The sequence below is a fragment of the Melanostigma gelatinosum genome (genome assembly GCF_949748355.1).
Source record: "Melanostigma gelatinosum genome assembly, chromosome: 14".
Lineage (NCBI taxonomy): Eukaryota > Metazoa > Chordata > Actinopteri > Perciformes > Zoarcidae > Melanostigma > Melanostigma gelatinosum.
In genome coordinates, this window is record NC_136647.1 from 12,378,393 (window position 1) to 12,400,745 (window position 22,353).

The window sequence follows — 22,353 nt, forward strand, 5'->3', positions numbered from 1 at the left end:
CACACCACACACACACACACATCAAACACACCACACACAGAGCGCCTTGATCGCAGAGTGTGTACAGTGCCTTCCATAACTGCAATGTCCGAGGTTAGATTCCGGCCTTGGGACCTTTGTTGCATGTCATACCCCTCTCTTTCTCTCTTTCTCTCTCTCTCTCTCTCTACACTATCCAAAATGCCACAACAAAATCCACACCCACCTCAGCAGACATCCATCTGTTTTGGGCCTGAATCAAGAATTACCTGCAACTCATAGAGTACATTTTTTTCTTATTCAATCTTTCTGAACAACGTAACATTGAGAAACTCTTGGCAGCAGAACACCTGCACAAGGTGTTCTCTGCAAATATCAGTGTATGTGCTTGTGTGCCCTTGTTTGTGACTGTGAGTGTGTCAGTATGCATTCATGTTTGTCTGCTCTGTATTGATTCTGCAGCAAGAGAATCAAAGACATGCGGGAAGAAGGCTTTCTAGTGCACAATAAAAGGCCAGTTTGTGTCACACGGTAGGTTTAGATGGAGCTTCACCCTCTTACTAATATTCACTCAGTCTTGTCATGCGGGGCAAACGTACGAAGAACATAAAAGACTGCATGGAAGGAGAGGGAGCGAGAAAGAGAGGGAGAGAGAGGGAAGGAGAGAGAGGGAGAGAGAGAGACATCAATCATTTCTTCTTTTCAGGGGGTTCAGACTTACAGTACATGGAGGTTTGGAAGAAGAGACAGCAAGGTGTTTCTGCAATTACAATATCCCTGGTGTTGTGAATGAAAATAATGAGGGTTGTGTTGAAACTAATTTTTTTCATTTCCTCCCCCTTTGTCTGCTTATTAGCTTCGTCATAAAAGGGAAAGCGTGAGCCGGCAATATAATGGGGTAAGAAGGTGTAAATGCTGAGAGTGTGGGTATGATTGAGTTTGAGTGAATTACGTGTCTGAACTTTGAAAGACACCGAACAAGGTGTGTGTGTGTGTGTGTGTGTGTGTGTGTGTGTGTGTGTGTGTGTGTGTGTGTGTGTGTGTGTGTGTGTGTGTGTGTGTGTGTGTGTGTGTGTGTGTGTGATCTTTGTACAAATGGTCTTTGTATGTTTGTCACGCACGTCTGTGTAAGTGTGCATGTTGAAACGTTTGTATAATCTGATTCAGGACCACATCAGTAGAAGGACGAAGGGATCAAGGGCGTACTTAATATGGAACGCTGCCCACCAGCATGACAGTGGCCTGCAGAGTAACAAGTTAAGAGTACCCGAGCACCTCTTGTTTTCAGTCTCTTGTTCCTGGAATTGCAGACAAATATCTTCTTCTTTTTTAGAATTGACAGAAAGAGACAATTGAGGATGTTTCCTCCTTGGTGATTTCCAGCTCATGTTCACATGTATCCAGATCCTTGTGTTTATGCAAGCAGCTTCCCAGTGCAACCTCCGTGTTTACTGGTAAAGCTGAGGTCAAGGGCATTTTATCAGCAGCTGTTGTAGGCGGGGATACATATGCAATAGCCAAAACCAGTGAAAAGCTCTCATAATTCAACAGAAAATGAGACTTCTCAGAGTTAACAGCAGCACAGACTCATTTGCTTATTCTGTGTGTTTACATTGTGTTTTGGTGCAACTACTGGGAGTGAATTACAATCAAATCCAAATGTTTGTGGTTTTTTCTAACACGGGACACCATTTAAATCTCCCTTTTTGTCCCACAACTGGACTGCACTTGCATGACAAACATAATAATGGTCACGTCTGTCCTGGTATCCAATCTCTATGAACAGATTCTGCATTCACATGTAGACTCTGTAGGCAAAAGGACAAGATCATGTTATTGGAAGCTTTCTGGTTTCTGTTTGTAGTCCGCGCAGAAGCTACTTATCGAGTTCCAGCGGGCTTTGGTTGAATGCAGGGAAACAGTCCTTCTGGAGAGCAAACGAGGCAGAACACATTTGCTGAAATGCAGTCCGGGAAACCACCGGCTGTCGCCTGACAATGATTTTGACTTTTATTCGTTAAAAAATATTTTGTTATCTGGCTACATGTCGTCTCTTAATTAACTCCAAGTCCAGTCTCACATCAAGTGGCAAATTGGACAGTAAGCAATGAGCAGGGCACGGAAAAGGAAGTCTTGGCCCGGATATCCGCTGGCTGCACCGGAACCCCAGAAATATAAATCCTGGCCCATACAGGCTTATCAGTCATCAACGGGAATACAACGCAGAACTAGAACCAACCTTACAAGTTTAGAAAGGTTTCGGTTCCAGGAAGCTCCAGGTTATGTGTCGTTAAGTTCCTGTATTTGAAGACAGCTTTTAGTTACAGTCCTGTTTCAGATATGTTGAACGGTGATGTGAAAAGAGGTTGCAACGAGGGATTGTTGCCTGAGGAGGTTGAAGACCAACACAGTCACCATTTCAATCCTCGTACAGAGCAGCTCATTTCCTCGGCAGTCACAAATCCCGTCAAAGTGTGCTTTCGCAAGACACTGAAGTCTCTTTATAAATTGGATGAGAGAAAAGGCCATAAGTAGGCCATAAGAAGGGAGCAGTTGTGTCTGTGTGTGTGTGAGAGAGAGAGAGAGAGAGAGAGAGAGAGAGAGAGAAGGTAAGAATAAGAGACCACATGAGAATAGTTAGACACATACACACACACACACACACACACACATATTTTAATATCTAAATATACGTGCAGACAAACAGGGAGAAGATGCCAAATCTCAGATGAACAGCCTGAGGATTTATGAGGTTGAGCCAAAACACACACACACACACACACACACACACACACACGAATCCACTGACATCTCTTAAAGATAAGCTGGCATTTATTTTATCATCTCCATTTTGCATATGTTTTTGAAAAGTGTGACATGTAGATAAGCAATTTGAGGGCTTTTCCTCTCAAGTTCTGTTTTAGTTGGCATCCTGTAACAAAACAAATGTGCGCAAACAATTTTACAGATTAAAATAACATGGAAAAATCCTTCACACACGTCAGCCTCCAGCATCAACAGAGGCCAGAGCTCGTTGTTCTGTGCAAACATCTATCATTCTGCGGTGTGCTGTTTCCTCTGCTTAGTCATCGCCTTCAAATTGTCTTTGTGCCAAATCATAAACAAAATAATTTAAATTTTGACACTGGTGGCAGAATTGGATGTCATGCAGTGGCCTAGATTGCCTCCAGATGGTCTCCATAATGTACTTGGATCAGAATATGTGGAACCTGATATTTGCAATGAAAACGGGTTCATACAGATTTTGTAATTACAGTAACTATAATTGATTTTTTCAGAGGCTGTGGAAAGTGATAATGAAGCACAATAATACAAATATATGATAGGTGACAGTAAAACCACATTTCTATCCTCAATTGAATTTGCAAAAGTGATCCAGAGGAAAAAGAAAGTGAAGCCTGAAACTGTTTACTCAAAGAAAGTTTAACTGAACCGTTATGTTCAACTCACGGTAAAAACGGTTTTGCACAACAACAAGTTCTAAAAAATATCCTCGTCCTTGCTGAAAATTACAGTGCACACCAAACAAAATGCATTCAAAATGGCATCAGCAAACACATGATGCTGTGAGTGTCAGAGGTGCCTCACTGTCTTCTGGTTTGACAGTATCCTGTCCTATTGATCTGTCGTCAAATCAACAGTGTGACCTCGTGTTGGTGAGCTGCAGAACAGATATAAACAATGTTGGTGCTATCAGGCGGGACGGTAAAGTCTGTGTGTGACAGCATCGATTCATATCTCTATGACGGCCTAATCTGACGTTAATACCATCTAAAAACACTATTGTGTGATCTGATCTCGGTATAAGTCAAACAGTAGCAGAGGGCTACGCCCACTGATATTACAATTCATTTTATAATAACTGGCCACACTGAAGTAGGCTATACTCGTCCGTTGGAGCCACACATTTAAAAATGTTTACTTTTCAAAAGATTGAGACAATCTACACTTACTGCTTCTGCTACAGATACCAGGATTCTCCTCCTCAGTATAAAAGACTCCCTACATGAAGAATGTACCATCAATTGTGAAAATGTACAAACTCAATCCAATACCACTTCAATTCGACAGAGTTTACCGAGAACTTTTGGAATGGAAATATCATGTGTTGGAATACAATTCTCCTGTTATTGAATAAGGCCCCGCATGGAAGACCTGTATTGCAGAATGATTGGATTGTGTGAGGTTGATTGACTCGATTCGATTTGTGCACAGGATTGCCCAGACGGCTCTGTGTGCCGACATCGACGGTGTGTGAATCACTAAGTGACTTGTCAAGAAGAAAACCATTTTTACAATGCAGTTGCTCAGCGAATGCATGTATTGTTTGAAGCATTTGAAGAAGAAAGTTAGGCTTTAATATTGTGCGGGCGTGCGTGTGATTGAGTGCGTGCAGTAGCCCAGCTCTTTTGGCTTTCTCCCTCCTCAGTGCTGCATGGATTTGCATCTCATTGACAACGTTTATCAGCTAAAGAAGCCACTCAGTCTTTGTGTTACACCAATAGAAAGACTCTATTACGGCCCGTTTGAATCATAAGAAATATCTACATATAAAATCAATAAAAGCATCTATTTCTCCTGTTATTCTCACTGACTCAATCCTAATGGGAAGGATACAAATAAATAAAGTTCTCATTTTGTAGCCTGTTAGTCCCTTCTGAGGCTGCACAGTAGTTACAGAATGCACAAAGAAATACGCATACAGATGTAACACACAAACATTCATAAATCACACTGAAACAAGCCCTGTAGATATAAAACAGACAGTCTGCATCGACCATTTGTTCCGTGCAGTCAACTGTTGCTGGAGTTTGACAGATTAGAGAAACCCCATAGGCCCAGATGACTGATGTGCAGTATTGACCTTGCAATACGGACGGTGCACACAAGCACACACACACACACACGTATTAATGCTCCTTTAAACTTAGGAGCGAGCCAGGCAAGCTTCAACTCCATTCTCCAGCAATATACTGAACGCACAAACATGACATGGGTTTCAACCTTCTCGTCCAACCCTTGGAAAGAAAGTGAAAAAACATAAATCCCAGAATACGGAACTATTTCTTTAAATCAGGCAGGACATTATACCCTAAACTGAACCTAATCCTAAATATGACTTTTAACAGTAAATCCAAGAAAAGTCCAAAAATAGTACACTACCAGAAGAATTGTTTTTTCAAATGTCATCATCGCACTAACCACAAATTGTACACAAACTTTAAATCAAAGGAATGACATGTTTGAATGAAATATGGGTCAAATAACCTCAACTCGGCTGCATTCAATTACCATAAACTGAATGAGGATGAATGAGAATGAGCTTGCCCTTTCTTGTCCCATTGTTCTTTAAACCATAGCCCAATTGAGGCAATAGTAGGTCATGGGATTGAATTGAACTGTTCTGCCTCCATTGGTTTGTCAGGCATTCATTCACTTCTTGCAAAGTTCACCGTGGCGATAGCAGGCAGGGAAGCGGCTCGCTTTCATCTACAGTGGAGCAGAATAGCCATGAAAGATTGAATGTGTGAAAATAAGATATCGGTTGTGGTTTTACTGGATGACAACTCCCGTCTCCTGACTTCACCTCCTCCACATGCCTCACACTCACGGGAAGAACGGGGTTTGCATTCTTGCTTTTGCTGAGACGAGGCATCCAGCATCCAATTATTTCATTCCTTTAAATGGCTTCACAGCAAAACCCTCTCAGAGGCCTGTTCTCTCTTTCTTTCTGCGACTAGGACGTGATTTCACTCCTTTATGTATTTGTAGCCCTCCCTCTTCAGTCACCGCTGCCTCGAAAGCAATTCACAGTCTCTAAATGTACCGCTGCCCCTTCTCTCCTATTACTCTAATCCGTTTGCCAAATGCCATGGGACCGATCACAGTTAGAACAGATGGGAGAAACTGTCTCAGGGTCTCAATAGTTAAAGAGGACGCAAACTCATCTCCAGGGAAAATGAACTCTCTGATGATACTCACTCTCCCACACTCAATGATACTCACTCTCCCAAACCTGATATTCCCATGGCTGCTGGGCATCACGCTGTGATGAGTCCGTGAGGGAAACCCTCTCCCTCCTCCACTTATCTCCTTCACTCTTCTTTAGTTCTTAGAAAATCCTTTTCTGCGTGTAATCATAATCTCATCCGAGCAGATCCATCATTGCCAATGAGACAGTTAATGCAACAAAAGGCCCTTAAAGCCATTCTGTAATAGAATTTTCTTTCTTTTTTTTAGAACTTAAAAAAACAAAAGTCTGACTTTAATGTCTTCCAGGCTCTTACTTGACAGAGCGGAAGAGGTAATAGTCAATCAATTACCCATTTTAGTCAAAACAGAATAATTGAGCACAATTAACGCAAAAGATTCAGAGTTTGCATATGATCAGTAAAATCATAATTGATTATTAATTAATCTACCCGACAGTATGTAAAAGTTAGGACTAGCTCCACCTCAGCCAGCTCCAACTTTAAAATGCCACTTTAACATTGAGTAACAATAATCCAGTAATATAATAGCCTGTTACAACAACACTCACAGGGTCTATTTTTCTGTGCAATTCATTTATTAGTTTGAACCGTTAAACAGTTTCAGTATTTGAACATCAGCGGAGTTCATGTTCCTACATGAAGATAATCACTTTTTTAAATGTATTGAAATGTTTTCATGCGATGACACAAAAAGCAAGTCAGATTCATAATCACAGTGTCGCCAATGGCAACAGGGTTTGTGACAAATGAATCGCACAGCAGCCTAAACGCCACGCTTACAGTGGGAAGAGGAGGGCGCCACTGAAGGTGTTGTGGTTATCTCTATCGTCATAGAGAGAATGGGTTGATGGGAGAACCAGGTGGATTTTGTCTCCTGCCATCAGCTCCAAGACAGCAGAGTTAGTGAAATACTTGTAAAGTGTGTCTTCCTTCCACTCCACGTTAAACATGATCCTTTGGTTGTTCTTGTACACATAAACACCCATAAGACCTGTGTGGTTACCACACACAGTGAACTGGATATAGTAGACCCCTTTGACTGGTGCTGTGAAGAAACCTGCAGAGTCAGAGTAGAAAATGAAAAGCAATAATAACTGATTCATGTAGACTTACATGTCCATGTGTCCTGAAGCATTACCTGTAGCTGGACTGTAAGCACTGCCAATGTTGGTGAAGACCTTGCTGTATTTCAGTGTGATGTCTGTGTTGTGTGGTCCAACATATCCTGCATCAGTAAGAGCTGTGTAAAAGGCCACCTTTGGGTTCTCTGTTAACACAAAAACAGGTCAATGTATGTCATTAACCTTAACCTGGAGCTCACGACAAGTCCATCAGCTCCCTGACACACTTCATCACCTGCATTTCCTCTCTCCAGCTGGTCAATCCTGGACTTGCTAACGAGAAGTTCACGCTCACCGCTGCTCAGTCTGGTCTGGAAATCTGGAGTTAATGCAATGACAGAAAATTACAGAGCAGAGCAAACTGTTTACATGCACAACAAATTATGTACATATTGACTCTCATCTTATCTGTTGAACCAGTAATCAAAAATGTAACCACAAACTTTAAACCACATTTAACTCTCACTGTCCAACAAGCCATTTGTTGGAGCCGTCCAAAACAACCATTATAATGTTAAAAACGATTCGCATTCGTCATTTCTCATCTGACAGCTGTGTGGTTAAGGTTTGGTTAAGTGTAGGCAACTAAAGCCATTTGGTTCATCTTAAAAGTTATTTTTAATACTTTGAGTGTTGCTGGAGTTTTTGACTGTTTACGACTGCTTTCCCTTCTCCGTGCACCTTGTTTACTTGCCGCAAGTAAAGTTGTGTCACAGTTACTTTTACTTCCGTTCATTGTGTGTCAATTTTTAACCATGCTAGATCGTCATGTGTCTAGGGATGTTGGTCTGTCAGTCAGTTAACGAGAACTTTTGTCCAGACATTCATCTCCAGAGGACGAATCCTACCGACTTTAATGCCCTGACTTTTCCTCCAGCCGGAATTTGAGATTGAAATTTGTGATTTCTAGTGAAATGTCTCATCAACTATTGGATGGATTGCCTTGAAATTTGGTACACATATTCATGTCCCCCTCAGGATTAATTTTGGTGATTTCATTTATTTTATCTCAATTTAATTTAGCCGCAATAATCCCATTGAGATTTGGAATATCATTTACAAGGGGGTCCGTGCCAAGATGGCAGCTTAAAAAACTAAACTGCAATAAGTTAAAAACATTTAAAAAATGTATCAAATTATCTTTTCTAATCTCTGTAGATCACACCCAGATCCAAGGTCCAAAAACCTAATCTATTAATTTTCCCTCTAGCGCCATCATCAGGTCAAAATTGTGTCCAACACCTTAAATACAGAAATATTTTCAATGCTCTTTTTTTAAGCTCTTTTTCGTTAAAAAAAAAAGCCGAAACTAAAATTACATTCAATGATGTACATGTGAAACCTTCAACAAATTAATACAACAGAATAGAAAACAACTAAACGTGAAAAGTATTAAACTAAACACCGTCAGTGAAATACCTGCATTCTCTCTTTCTAGGTCGCTGGTTTTGCTCTCGGTGGCAGTCAGTCGAGCTTCTTGGACTGAAAAACAGAAAACGTTTTTTAGAACAGTTAAATTCATTTCTGAAACAATTTCAATAACACAATGAGCTCTGATTTTTCACCGTAGCAAAATGATCTTATCCATAACACAGATTTTTAAGAATGTATTATTATAGACAGACAATTACAGAGTAAACTGTTAAGATGCACCACAAATCGTATGTATCTTGACTCCCTTCTTTTGACCCAATACTCAAAAAATATACTTGAAACACTTCAATCTAACTGTTAAAGGACAACATTATGAACACTCAACAGGGAAAGTAACCAGTCTTTACCAGAATTCTCTCTCTGCAGCAGCTGAAGGTGCACCCTAAGCTCCACCACCATGTCTCTCAGATCCCTCACCTCCGCCCAGATGTCAGGGGTGGTTTGGTTCCTGGTCAGCCCGATCGACTGGTCAGCCGTGTCTCCTGGAGCTGTCTCCTGAAACTCTCTGATCTCACCCACCTTGGCGAAACCCTCCTCCTGAGCCCCTGACCCACACAGACTGAGCAGCACCAACAACAAACCACGAACAAGCCTCATTGTCCAGTGACACGTCCTCACAGAGGTACAGTGGTACAGTTGAACCGTCTTATATAGTCTCCGAACTTCAGCTGGCTGGGAAAAACAACATGTGTCTGGTGTTTGATAGTTTGACTCAAGGCCTCAGATGATGATGAATCATCGCAGTGCTGGTGAGAAAATACAAGCTGCTACAGAGTGGTGCAACACTAAATATAATACCCTCCCATGCAGTCACAGCTGTGAATACACCGCGTTTATTAATACACACATAAACAAACTCACTTATCCTAATGCTGAGGTCTTTTAGTGCGACTGAAGATTATCTGATTAAATTCAGAAGGGAGTGTAACCTTTTTATTCACTCTGTCTCACCACTTATCTCATTCTCTCTGATATATTGTAAATTAACATAAAAAATGACCTTGGTTAGAACACTGTGATAATCTTTAACATCTTGTGATTTTTTTTCATGTTGTAAATTATTAGTTAAATCATTGAAGCCCACAGAAAGTTAATATGGTCCCCATGTCCCTCTGGTGGCAACCCAAATAAACTCAATCTGGACAAAACACAGTCCTTCAGATTGCTGAACTATAGTCAGGGGTCATAGGTCAGATAATCATGCATTCACTCTCATTAGATATGAGATGTCATTATGTTCTGGTGATCAGTGTAAGATATTAAACAACAAAACCGTCATGGCTGACGGGTTGCCTGAGATCTAATTGGCCCCCTGTCATCTGAATCGTTCTGCTGAGTTACAAAGTGCACGCTTCATATTCATATTAAACTTTTAAATTGATTAATGTGCAGCAGATATGAATGCATTAGACACAGTAAACAGACATAAGTTACAACTTTGTTTATCACATGGTTGTCATGTTTATACAATAATTTTCTATTCGGAGGAATTTACTGCACAGCCACAAGATAGTGTACATATGTAAGAATCTGAAGTGTTGCTTTCAGATGCCAAGTACACATTTTCTTGAGTCGTTTTGTACCTTGGGTGTGATGTCACATCTTCGTTGTCGTGCAATGTGCTACTTTCTTATAGAGGTACACAGCACCAGATATGTAGCCGACCTCCTCCTCTGCCACCCCTCTCTCCCAGTCCTCCACCTCAGAGACCTCTACACAAGTCCAGAGCCCTTCGGCCTCCATCTGCTTCAGCTCACGCTCCAGGGCGGCTTTGTATTCCACGTTGGTATCGTTACTTCTGGTTGTCATGCAAACGTGGCCACCTAGTGGATTCAGGTCACAGTGAAGTGGTGTTTTCAATTGATTTATTAAACTCACCTACAGTGAGGCGGTACTGATTTACTACCAAGAATCAGAACTGCAGTAGAGGCAGCATCACACCAAAAAAACACATTCTCACCTGGTTTGGTGGACTTGCACAACTCTCTGACGACACCAACTGGGACGTGACCAACACTTAGTGCTCCAACGATCACAACCACATCAAACAAACCTGCAGGAGGAAGTGACGGGGGGGAAGCTGATAAGACAGTTTGCAGTAGTAGTGGAAATAACAGGAAGGATTAAGAATATTAAATAAGCATAATATCATGAAAGATAAAAGATTTTTTCAAAATAAGTCAATAAAGTCGGCTAACCTACCCCGCTTGAGGATCACCGCCTGAATCACAGAGATGAATGACCCATGTGACATAACTTAAACCATAACATTACCCTTCTGGACCGGGAGTGGCCCCTCTCCCAGCATGGACTGCTTCAGGTCCTGGTATAACCCGCTCTCTCTGGCCAACATCAGCATAGCCTCGCTTCCATCAATCCCCACAAAATGTCCAAATCCATGTCTCTTCATCTGTACAACACATTTTGTTTTTAACAGTCATACCGGTCAAATCAATTGAACATGGTAACTAAAGACTGACATCATCGCAGAAGTCATATTTCATAGAAAAGAATATTTTTAGTCTGGTAACTCTGAGAAGAAGAAAAAATGAACATTAAATGACTTATTACTGCGTCAAGCCTGTATCTTGTGAGTTACCTGTTTGGCCACCAGTCCTGTGCCACAGGCCACATCCAACACTACAGCTGCTTCCCGATCACCGCTGAAATGGGATGAGATGCTGCTTACTGCCAGACTTGGTGCACGGTAGTCCAGAAAAGCCAGATCCTACTCAAAACAGGTGTTAAAAAAGAAACAGTGGCTTTAAGCAGCAATAAAGAAGGTTAACATGAGAACGGCAAATCTATATTTGGCTAGTTTTAAAGAAAGTATAAGACACCTTTTTAATGTCTCCCTGCACATTAAAACAATCCTATAATTTAACTGGAGAAAAAAAAATACTGCAAATATGTTTGCTCATTTCATCATATTTTACTTCTATAAAACTCACCTGATCATAGGTCTCTGCCCAGGAGTTGTAGAAGTTGACCTTTTCTCCTGGTGTGACGCCTTCATGAGCTGCTAAGATCATCGCTTTCACATGTTCAAAAGTCTTACTGACAGCTGCCATCAGGCTACTAAAAACACCTGTTCAAAGAAAGAAAGAAACGGAGACAAGTGGTAATAAAGACATGTATTTCAGAGTTTAAGATTAAATTGTGAATGAAAACTGCAGGTCGGTAGCCTGCTGTACACTGTGCAACTACTACGTGGAGCATCTGGGGTGCGTTCGAAAAGTCTAAAAAGTGCGTCCGAATGTCTTTTATAACCACTTTACCTTGCACTCGATAGAAAACCTGTGGAGTCAAGTTAAGATGTGAAGGAGGATTCAGATAGCGGTAAGAAAAGACGACCAACGTGTACAGAAGATCTCCCCCCCACTAAGCTGCGTAATTATAATGCGACGGCGGTTGTTGTTGACGTCTGCCGTGATGATGCTACAATTTTTCCGACGATGGACTACAAAAAGCGCGTCTGGTCCGTGTACGTTTTGGTCATTTGTTTTACCGTTAATTCGGAAAAAACAAAATACGGAAATACCATGGTATTCTCGTTTTTCATTTCAAACCAAGAACGGGAAAACGGAAATGGTCGGTCGTATTTCCGTTTTTCGTTCTGAATTCAAAAACGGAAAAACCAAGAACCAAAGTCCCCCAAGATCCGTGTACGTTTTAGCCATCCGTTTTACCGTTCAGTCGGAAATACGGAAATACGGAAATACCATGGTATTCTCGTTTTTCGTTTTTGCAAATCCCTTTTTTGTTTTTTCCTTTAAACCACTATAAAGGCCAACAGACTGATCCCTGATGCAATGACCCTTCCTGCTTTTATATATTCCCTTGGTTAGCCTGCAAACATGAGCAGAAAAGATAATGAATGGCCAAAGTTTGTACGTCTATGATTCACAGACACTCATTTCATGGAAATATAGTTGTAAATCAACTCATATTTGTTTTTTGCATAAGTCATGATGTGTATGTTCCATTCAGCGTGGTGCTGCATTCACGGCCACATACTACCTCCCCTTAAACGCCTGGAAATGCAATATTTCCGATAACCATTGAATGCGGCAAGGTCTCAAATTCGTGCACATGCGCAGTTAACTTTATCCCGGGCTGCTATTCGTGTTCCCACCTGTAGAGTGACTTCGGAGTCAAAACAAAATTCTTCTGGAAAGTCCTCCTGATATGTAAAAAGCAAGCGAACCAGCGAAAGCACGTAGCTACAGATAACGTTAGCAAATTGGTTTCCAACTTTTAATAGCTCCAAAGTAAATCCGCTGGATACATTTCATTATGGAGATCTCTCCAAAGTTCCGCTCTTTCTACAACTTCTTTTGCTGCGTTTTCGTGGCATAGCTGAAAGGCTAGCGGTGTCTAGTAATATCAGTTAGCTTAGCATTGGACTCTCCAACAAAAAAAGTGCAGCCTCCCTGTGAGCCTTGTTGGACGGCAGACGTGTGTAACTTAACTCGCTGGTAATAGGCCTTGTCTATACTTAGCTGCATGTTGTGTTTAACTAAGAAGTAAGCTAACGGTAACTCGTGTTGTATTCCCTGTAAAAGCTTATTTTCAGCTCAAATACCACTTTCAGTTAACTGTCAGTTAACGGTGGCTTGAATCTCTCCAAAAGTTTAAACTTGTAAATAACATTGGAATGTTTTGTTCTAGTTACTGGACGCATCCTTCTCTATGTCATGTTTTATCCCGTCTTGAAATACTTCCAATGTGTTTCCACAGGTTCCGTTGACAGCAACACCCTAAAGATGTCTATCCTAGGATTAAAGAAGAAGCAGCCGAAGACGTTCAAAGTCAAAGTAATCACCATGGATGCTGAAATGGAGTTCAGCTGTGAGGTAAGGATTCATTTACGCAAGCTCACTGAAGAATGGCCTGAAAGTCACGATGTGTAGACTTATCCAATGCCTTATGAACTAGTTTTGAAGTTCTAGTACCTGTGCTGAACGTAGGAGACCAGACTTAAGCATGTTTCCTCATATCTACAGCCATTCATTGTTTAGTGCAAGACGCCGCACGACTTCCTTGGAATCTCATCAGTCAGGGTTTCCCTCAGGGAAATTGTTGAGCAGATGTAAGCTTCCCAGATTCTAGTGCATCTCATTTTGTGATCTATTTAGTTAGAAGATGACATTCTAATTGACAGTCACGCTCATTAAATACATGACGCTGTGTGAAAGAGTGCCTCTGCTTTTTTCCTCCCCTTATAAAGTGTACAGATGTTTAATGTTAGTGAATGTGGTCTTTATTTCAGGCAAGGTGGCACACCTCTGCTAAAAGATACCGAGCAACCCCTCTAAAATCAGTCAAATCAAGATTTAACACAACGAGTAAAGCAAAATTCAGTTGGAAATATAAGTTCATGTTTGGGCTGCTTTTAACAGGAAATAGTGATAGAACCGCAGCTGCACAACAACCCACTGTCTTGAAGCCTCTTAACCCACTGCTCTCTATGTCGCTTACTGTTCTCAGGTGAAGTGGAAAGGTAAAGACCTGTTTGACCTGGTGTGTCGCACCGTTGGTTTGCGGGAGACCTGGTTCTTTGGACTCAGGTACACGGTGAAGGACACCTACGCCTGGCTGAAACAAGAGAAACGGGTGAGTGAAGGAGTGAACCCGCGAAGAGGATTTAAAAACACGTGACGCAAAGAAATGAATGAATGAATTGTGGTTGAAATGTTTTGCACAATGCAGATGATTTGTATGTGTTGTCCAGAATTTGAAAGGTCAGGCTAATCTGAACTGTGGGGCTGCAACTAGTCATGCAACTCATTGTCGGATAATTCATTTATTATATACCGGTAGTCTCTAAAAAATCACAACAACAAAAAATAACTATCACAATTTACCAGAGTCCAAGGTGACGTATTTAAATTGAGAAACGGTCCAAAAGCAAAAGATATTCAGTTTATTAATTGCCTAAAGTGTCATTAATCATGACATGACATTGCCGCTTTCGTGAGAGTTTGGTCTATTAAACATATTATTGTGCACTTTTCTTCTCCTGTTTATTTATTTATGCAGGTCTTGGACCAGGAGGTTCCCAAGGACTCCCCCATAACATTTCATTTCCTGGCTAAGTTCTTCCCAGAAAAAGTAGAAGAAGAGCTGGTCCAAGAGATAACTCAGCACCTCTTCTTCTTACAGGTAATGAAACCGAAAACATGTCTTGAAAAATAACCTTTGACCTAAGGACGCATTGATCAGACTTCTTCAGGACCGGTACTGATCCGTGGGCTTTGGGTACCGATCCGACACCAATGTTTAATTAACAGGTTTTATGCGTCACTGTGTGGAAGAAACTAGGATCATCTTTTTACGTCTAAGGCAATATCAGGCTTGACTCAAACAAAATATTACAAAGAAATACATAGACATAAATGTACTGAATTGTTTATTAAAATGATGGCACCAGATCGCCCCATTGTCGACGATACCCGGTCCAGCCACTTGAGTCAGTATTGGTGCGTCTCTTCTTTGGGCCTCATTGTTTTAAAAATACTTTCAGAGATTGTGATATCAGTTTTGTTTTGGTGAAGAGAATTCATCTCCACGTTTTAGAAAACTGAATTCAACAAATGTTTTTACATTTCTTCGAATTCTTGTATAGGTGAAGAAACAGATATTAGATGAGGAGATATTCTGCTCCCCTGAAGCATCCGTTCTGTTGGCGTCATATGCCGTCCAGGCCAAGGTAAGAAAGCCATGCAAGGTTCATGTTCTCTCACTATCATGTTTGTCCTTCCTGTAGCTCAAAAAATACTCTCCTTTAAAGTCCACCTGAAATTCACAGCTGATGCTTTAAAAAGTCTCCCCATCACTTTCATTCACAGTATGGGGACTACGACCCAAACTTCCACAAGCCGGGCTTCCTGGCACAAGATGAGCTTTTGCCAAAAAGAGTAAGTTCACATTACTATGTGCACATTTGACTTTTGTAGTTTACTTGTATTGCTTTGTCTGTCTGGTGTGCTTTAATGCTACAGCAGGTAGCCAATGTCTGTGTGCGTGCATGCAGTACATAACGTTGTTCCTGTGTCTGTATCGTAGGTTTTGATGCAATACCAAATGACAGCCGACATGTGGGAAGAGAAGATCACAGCTTGGTATGCAGAGCACAGAGGCATCGCCAGGTAGGACTGACCCAGAAATCATTCTGAAATCCGGCATGTTAAGAGAAATTAACCCCTTTAAAAAAAAAAAAACGTGTTGTCCTAGATTCTTGTGTTAACCGTATCGTACTTTGATATCCTCTTTTATTCTTACGCTGTCCACACAGAGATGAGGCCGAGATGGAATACTTAAAAATTGCTCAGGACCTCGAGATGTACGGTGTCAGCTACTTTGCAATCACAGTGAGTGTAAATAACTGTGCCTTGACGTTCTGTCAGTTAAAATACATGTTTTGCAACCTTAAACATTCCCATCATGTTGGTTTGCATTTGTCCTACACATCCCGTTGACAGCAAAACAAGAGGGACACAGACCTGCTACTTGGAGTGGATGCTCAAGGTCTTCACATCTACAACCCCAACAGCAAACTCAACCCCAACAAATCCTTTCCTTGGAGCGGCATCCGCAACATCTCTTACAGCGAAAAGGAGGTAAATGCAAGCAGCGGTCAGAATTATTTAGGAAAGTATTGCTTTGACTTTTAAGTGCAAAAGACAACTGCGAACGCATAAAGCTCTTCATAACATCTGCAGCTGTTCAGTACGGGATATTCACTCTAATGAGTTGGCTGTAAAGGCAACAAAGCTGTGCTGTCTGTCGAGTAGTAGAAACTAATCCTTTAACGCTCCCATGTTGCAGTTCACAATCAAACCCCTGGATAAGAAGAAAGATGTTTTCAAGTTCTACTCCTCTCAACTGCGGGTCAACAAGCTGGTCGGTTGCCTCTTTGTCCACGTGAACGTTCAACGATAACAAAGTTAGACGAGAGTTATGTGACGTAAGATATCGCCGGTTTGTCTTTAGATCCTGCAGTTGTGCATCGGTAACCACGACCTCTTCATGAGGAGGAGGAAGGTGGACTCCATTGAAGTGCAACAGATGAAGGCTCAAGCCAAAGAGGAGAAGGCCCGCAAGAAGGTCAGTTCTCTCTCTCTCAGCTCCACTACAGGAATAAGAATAACAGATTAGACGTGATGTACACCATGCATACATATGTGTACTACAGTCAGGGATCCTGGTTGATTGCCTTAGCTTGAATTGAGTTTCCTGGCATCCATCTAGATGGAGCGTCAAATCCTGGCAAGGGAAAAACAGATGAGAGAGGAAGCAGAGCGGGCAAAGGAAGAGATGGAACGAAGACTCTTCCAGCTGCAGGACGAGGCACGACTGGCCAACGACGCACTGGTTAGAACTTCATTTTTTACTTTTTGGTGAGCTCCTGTTTGGGCAGCAAGCTTTGCATTCCTGGTGTTGATTGAAAGGACGATACAGCACCAGATTTCTCCATCACGCTAAGCTCTAAACTACCTATACTAGTTTGTAAAAATGCTTTTTTTGTTTTTTAAATGGTCCAATGCATTTTTTCTAGTTGCGATCTGAGGAGACCGCAGACCTGCTGGCAGAGAAGGCTCAGATTGCTGAAGAAGAGGCCAAGCTGTTGGCCCACAAGGCTGCAGAAGCTGAGCAGGACAGGCAGAGGTTAGAGGTCACCGCCATGAAGACCAAGGAGGAGAAAAGGCTGATGGAGCAGAAGATGAGGGAGGCAGAGCAGCTGGCTGTGAAACTGGTGGAGCAGTCTGAGAGAAGGTCTGGAACCATCTCGACTGGTGTCGCTTAAAGCACTTGTTTTAGTTGGTTAAAAAGTTATATGTATCCGGAATAAGTGAAAGACACAAAGTGTTCTGCTGTTAATAACCGTGTCTTCCATCAGCCTCGAGCTAACCAGACCTCTGATTCCAGGTTGAAGGAGGCAGATCACCTGAAACAGGACCTGACCGAGGCAAAGGACGCCGAGCGGAGAGCCAAGCAGAAGCTGCTGGAGATCACGAAAACAACATACCCTGTACAGTGATGCTACCGCTGCATGTGTGCTCTTTGGGATGCCTTTGTCATGTCTCTTTGTGGATGAATCTAGCTTTTTTGTGTTAAGAAGGTTGTTCTTGAATACCTCTGAAACATAAATGCAGCTTCTTTCAGTGCAGTGATTTTAGTTAGCGCAGGCCATTGATTACCTGCGATCTTTAAAAGGTCATTTGTATTACATATTTCTAAAGTATGAGCATTTTCCCACAGAAAACATACAAGCATGAATGCAATGTGTACCACCAACAACTGTTCAGTGTTTTGTTGTAGATTGGATTTACTTGGATAGGAATAGTTCTTTCATTTGGTGTTGTGACTCAGAATAACAGCTGTCAAAGGGCAGATACGGTGCGATACACAATGCATTATGTTACGCTTCATATCACTAAACGTTTAACGTTGTGTTACTACTTACTTGACATCGGTTTGCCCGTCTTCCAGCTCATAGCCGCCTACTCTGCTCCCCCTGCGCCTCCTGCACCTCCCGAAGCGGCCGACTTGGCTTACGATTCGGCACCGTCGCGCCTCGACTTCAAGGACTCCGACATGAAAAGGCTGTCTATGGAGATCGAGAGAGAGAGGTGAGATTAACTCTCCTGCAACAACACTTTTTTTTTTTTTTTAGAAAGACTGTACAGATCTGCTCGTGCGTGATATCGTGACGTGCATTAACGCAGGCTGGAGTACATGGAGAAGAGTAAACACCTGCAGGACCAGCTGAAGGAGCTGAAGACTGAGATCGAGTCTCTGAAGCTGGAGGAGCAGCAGCAACAGGCTGGCGTCTACAGCCTCCGCAATGAGGCGAGGGGATACGTCCAGGAGCCCGCCTACGCCCCTCACAGCAACGTACGTATGCTCTTTGTATTATTATTACTAATATAAGTTTTACCGATTGGTTACCTGCTGGAATGCTTTTTAGAGTACATAACAAGTGAATAGAGCTGATACTGAGAAGTGTTTCCCCCGTTTCATAATAATGAGCTCACATGAGTAAACCACAGCTTACTGCGTTGGTAACACCAGACTTCCTATTCGCATTACCCAAAGCATCATGGGAACTATAGTGCCAAAAACGTTTCTCTTCAATGGAAATAAGAAAAAGAAAGTGTCAAAATTGATGATATATTTAATTTGACAGTATATGATGTTGACTAGCCTATCAGAATTGTTATTGCATCCGTGAAGCACAAACATTCTCCTCTACAGTTAAATAAGAAACATTTTTTTGAGCCAAAACATCCAACAGCTTAACGGGTTTCTGTTTTTATATATTCTGTCGTGGGGTGACAAAACATGTAGGCTGCGGAGCATATGGAACAGTATTAGTAGTCATTTTCCATAACTGTACACTCGGAGTTGCTTATCACACCACAAATGCACGTTTCTTTGCGCTGAGTTTGGCCTCCTTTGCTCTTTCAAACTGCTCATACCCGTCTTGTTTTGCAGCGAAACTCTGCGTACATGTCTCAGAGGGCCTACTTTGAAGAAGTGTGATCCTAGTCATGCAGTACGAGGAAGGAGGGCACTGGCTGTTGTGACTCGGTGCTTTCGCAACGTGTTTGGTTATTGTTGTTTTTACCTGTTTGACACTAACGGACAGACACATACACCACGACTGTGTGCTATGGAGAGACTTTAAATGTATCCTCAACAACAGACAGACACTAGTTTGGCTGCCTGCACAGGTTGTACCACCTGCTACACTACAGCACCTTCCACATTTCTTTTTATAAATATATAAATAATGAACACACTAATGTGTGTATCCAACACCGATTCAGGGCATGGTGCTGAAGATGGCTGCATTAATGAGTTGCTGATGTGGTTTTAAGGGATACTTAGCTGTAAGATGTCAGATATAATATCATAACTCAATGACAGGTTCGACGTTTATGCCGTAACAACATTTTGGGACGGATTGAGGTTAACGTTTGATACAAACAGGCTTTAGGCAAAAGTTCCTGCATTTACAATAACTTGGTGAATTACCTTTTCAGGCTGGAGGATCTTCTGACAAGTACTAAATGTCCTTATGATTTTGTTCATGTGGTCGTCTTCTTTCAAACCAGCAAAGTGTTTAAGTCTTAAACTTGACTTTTGAAAACAGTAAATAAAAAAAATGCCCAAATCTCTGACTATACATGTACCAATCTATTGTTGAATGTAGCTTTGAACACTAAATACACTTAAAAACAACTCCTGATCATTAATATTTAATGTGAAAAAGTAACATTGTAATCTTGCGGATTAAAGTAATTTATAAAAGTAGTAATTTCAACGCAGAAAAAAGTCCAAATTTTGACGAGCTGACGTGTGAGGGACGGTGTGTGTACAGAGGTAAACGCTGTTTGGTCTTTCGCTTGTTTCTTTGCTGTTTCTGTTACTGGGTTCACAGCACACAGGTGCCTCTATTGTTTGTAGTGCCTCATCGTAGTTCATAGGCATGTAGTATACATTTCAAGTTTTTATATTTTGTACTCCAGACTGTTGATGTGCCTTGAACTTTATTTTTTACTATTATGATTGTGGAGTTGCGGCGGTTTTATTTGCTCTCATTGTGCTCATGTGTCTTAGCGTTAGGTCCACTTTAGGTTTGGGGTTAATGCCATACCCGGACTGATTTACAGATTCATGGCATTCCTGTTCTTTTGTTTTTCCTCGGCTCGTGTACTTCTCAGGGTCAGTGTTGGAGACAATCACTGCAGGTAGAATCGAATTGTTTTCCCCTGAGATAAACAGTATGGTATTTAACTTGGTTAAGGCCAATATTAATTCACACGGTAAAGATCATTGACAGCGTTGTGTGCACTGTATTTAACAAATATAAACTTAGTGAAAGTTTATTCTACTACACTCCTCATTGCATCCTTAAAAAGGGAGAGGCTGGATGCAAGATGCACAGCCAGACACTCTGCGTGTTGGTTATTTGGACCGGCCTGTTGGACAGACTTCTTCATGGACTGAACGCTGACAAACGATTGGTTCATTTTGGCACATTGATATATAAATGAGGCCAACATTGGTCTTATGTAAATGGAATTGTCTTTTTTTTTCTTCTTTTTTTCAAACCATTGCATAAGTGCTTCAGTTTGTATCTTTGACCTTATTTATTTGTCCTATAAATCTTTAAATAACGTCACCGTATGTGTTTTCTTGCGGTCATTGTGGGGAGTTGACTGTTTTATTGTTCTAGAATGGGATTTTCTTGCCAAATTCAAGTCGTTAAAAAAAATAAAAAATGTTTTGACACCGAAAACAATATTGTACTCGAGGGGATGCCTTTTGTTTCTCACATGCACAACAAGATTGTGTCAATGATTTGATTTGTGAAATGATTTTGTTCATATAATTTCATTACAACAGTGACCATACAGCAATGCTTTCCTGATGTTTGTGCAGACATAAGTTGTTGTCTCATAGACAATGATTTAATCATTCTTGCATAATGTGTCAGTCAATTTAGTAATCTTATGGAGCAAAACATTTCCTCTTTTTTAATAATCATTGTTATGAATAATGTGCTTCAAATACATATTTTACAGACAATCCAAATGTCTAAGTGGGTGATTGGCTTGATCCTTTGCAGAATAATTAACTCATGTCCAGTAATGGCAATTTGTACAAAATGTCATCCGAGTCATTTAAGAGTCTGCTCTTTACCTCCGAGGTTTGGCCGTTTGCAATGATCATGTTGCTGTAGTGCAGTTTATAGATGAATTGCTGAAACTGAATGCTAAAATTTAGTGGACAAGTTTACACTTTAGTCTGAATTTAACAAGTATTTGCAACTATTACATGACATTGCTATTTATACAATTGAGTGGAGATCAGATGTATTCAACTATCACATCTAGTAGTTTCTACAGAGCACACATTTGAGGGCGTACCTATTTTTGTTAAAGCAGTAATATGCATAAATATTCATATTAAAATACAGAGTGAAGAGCGTTGTGTTGACTAAAGCCATTTGGATTTGTGTGGAATGAAATAAAAATGTACCCTAATTTGATATTGTTGTAATGACCTCATCAAACCCATGTTGGGCTATATTAATCCAACAGTTTGTACCGTGACTTTTAATACATTAAAACAAAACAAAACTGCATGATATGAGTTGGATGTTGAACGTTTTTTAAAAGCTGATATAAGAACAATAGGTTGGAGAAGGAAAAAGTAGACAGCAGATGAATAGGCCAATAACTTAAGAGCTGATAGTGTTGCGTTATATATTAGAGATATAACTTGTGGGGAGAAAAACTGAAAACGGGTCTGATATGACACCAATAAAAGACAAAATAATGCATTTATGGTCTTCTATACAGTGTGTGGTTGTATCATGGAGCAGAGAATTACATTCTGAAGAAAAAAAAAATCATTGATCAAAATAATAAATATCTAAAACAACTTAAAGCACTCACAGCAAGAGGGGCCCAGGTTCGATCCCGGGCTGCACGGCCCTTCTGTGTAGTGTTTGCATGTTCTGCCCCTGTCAGCGTGGGTTCTCTGCCTTCCTCCAACAGTCCAAAGACATGCAGCCCAGGTTCATTGATGACTCTAAATTGCCCGTAGGTGTGATTGGTTGTCTGTCCCTACATATCAGCCCTGTAGTAGTCTGGTGACCTGTCCAGGGTGAAGCCTGCCTTCACCCAATGGCAGCTGGGATCACTCCTCCACATTTTGTGAAATCAAGAAAAAAAAAATAGATGCAGTTGTAGTGATGAAGTGGCTCTTGGGAAATATTCAGGCTGTAT

The 22,353-nt window shown here is 41.2% G+C and overlaps 3 protein-coding genes across 4 annotated transcripts; 1 reads left to right on the top strand and 2 right to left on the bottom strand.

The window, feature by feature from the left end:
- Positions 1-6,615: 6,615 nt before the first annotated feature.
- Positions 6,616-10,251, bottom strand: LOC306788160 (uncharacterized protein). The gene is made up of 6 exons (XM_079283553.1): positions 10,132-10,251; positions 8,896-9,220; positions 8,534-8,596; positions 7,350-7,433; positions 7,132-7,260; positions 6,616-7,050 (listed from the first exon to the last, which is right to left on the bottom strand). Exons 2-6 carry the CDS (start codon positions 9,143-9,145, stop codon positions 6,770-6,772), a joined length of 807 nt encoding a protein of 268 aa, XP_079139679.1. The 5' UTR covers positions 9,146-9,220; positions 10,132-10,251; the 3' UTR covers positions 6,616-6,769.
- On the bottom strand, positions 9,301-12,028 carry mettl27 (methyltransferase like 27). Of its 2 annotated transcripts, XM_079283554.1 has the most exons (6): positions 11,827-12,028; positions 11,500-11,636; positions 11,148-11,276; positions 10,823-10,958; positions 10,509-10,601; positions 9,301-10,371 (listed from the first exon to the last, which is right to left on the bottom strand). In XM_079283554.1, exons 2-6 carry the CDS (start codon positions 11,617-11,619, stop codon positions 10,145-10,147), a joined length of 705 nt encoding a protein of 234 aa, XP_079139680.1. In that variant the 5' UTR covers positions 11,620-11,636; positions 11,827-12,028; the 3' UTR covers positions 9,301-10,144. The 2 variants fall into 2 exon arrangements, with proteins under 2 accessions (XP_079139680.1, XP_079139681.1); XM_079283555.1 differs by lacking the exon at positions 11,827-12,028 and having other exon boundaries at positions 11,148-11,211; positions 11,500-11,620.
- Positions 12,029-12,749: 721 nt separating this feature from the next.
- On the top strand, positions 12,750-21,551 carry nf2b (NF2, moesin-ezrin-radixin like (MERLIN) tumor suppressor b). Its single transcript, XM_079283830.1, has 17 exons — positions 12,750-13,026; positions 13,289-13,404; positions 14,039-14,164; positions 14,591-14,713; positions 15,177-15,260; positions 15,400-15,468; positions 15,617-15,699; positions 15,846-15,921; positions 16,033-16,170; positions 16,379-16,453; positions 16,544-16,657; positions 16,802-16,924; positions 17,109-17,326; positions 17,480-17,582; positions 18,044-18,183; positions 18,280-18,448; positions 19,049-21,551. Exons 2-17 carry the CDS (start codon positions 13,315-13,317, stop codon positions 19,094-19,096), a joined length of 1,779 nt encoding a protein of 592 aa, XP_079139956.1. The 5' UTR covers positions 12,750-13,026; positions 13,289-13,314; the 3' UTR covers positions 19,097-21,551.
- The last annotated feature ends 802 nt before the right edge of the window (positions 21,552-22,353 follow it).

Coding starts and splice junctions, on each gene's coding strand:
- LOC306788160 (XM_079283553.1), bottom strand. CDS start 9,145: ATGAGGCTTGTTCGTGGTTTGTTGTTGGTGCTGCTCAGTCTGTGTGGG. Junction 8,597..8,895: donor GCTGCAGAGAGAGAATTCTG/GTAAAGACTGGT, acceptor TCTGTTTTTCAG/TCCAAGAAGCTCGACTGACT. Junction 7,434..8,533: donor CCTAGAAAGAGAGAATGCAG/GTATTTCACTGA, acceptor CATTAACTCCAG/ATTTCCAGACCAGACTGAGC.
- mettl27 (XM_079283554.1), bottom strand. CDS start 11,619: ATGGCAGCTGTCAGTAAGACTTTTGAACATGTGAAAGCGATGATCTTA. Junction 10,959..11,147: donor CAGGACTGGTGGCCAAACAG/GTAACTCACAAG, acceptor TGTGTTGTACAG/ATGAAGAGACATGGATTTGG. Junction 10,372..10,508: donor GTGCAAGTCCACCAAACCAG/GTGAGAATGTGT, acceptor TGAATCCACTAG/GTGGCCACGTTTGCATGACA.
- nf2b (XM_079283830.1), top strand. CDS start 13,315: ATGTCTATCCTAGGATTAAAGAAGAAGCAGCCGAAGACGTTCAAAGTC. Junction 15,700..15,845: donor GAGCACAGAGGCATCGCCAG/GTAGGACTGACC, acceptor CTGTCCACACAG/AGATGAGGCCGAGATGGAAT. Junction 16,454..16,543: donor AACTGCGGGTCAACAAGCTG/GTCGGTTGCCTC, acceptor GTTTGTCTTTAG/ATCCTGCAGTTGTGCATCGG.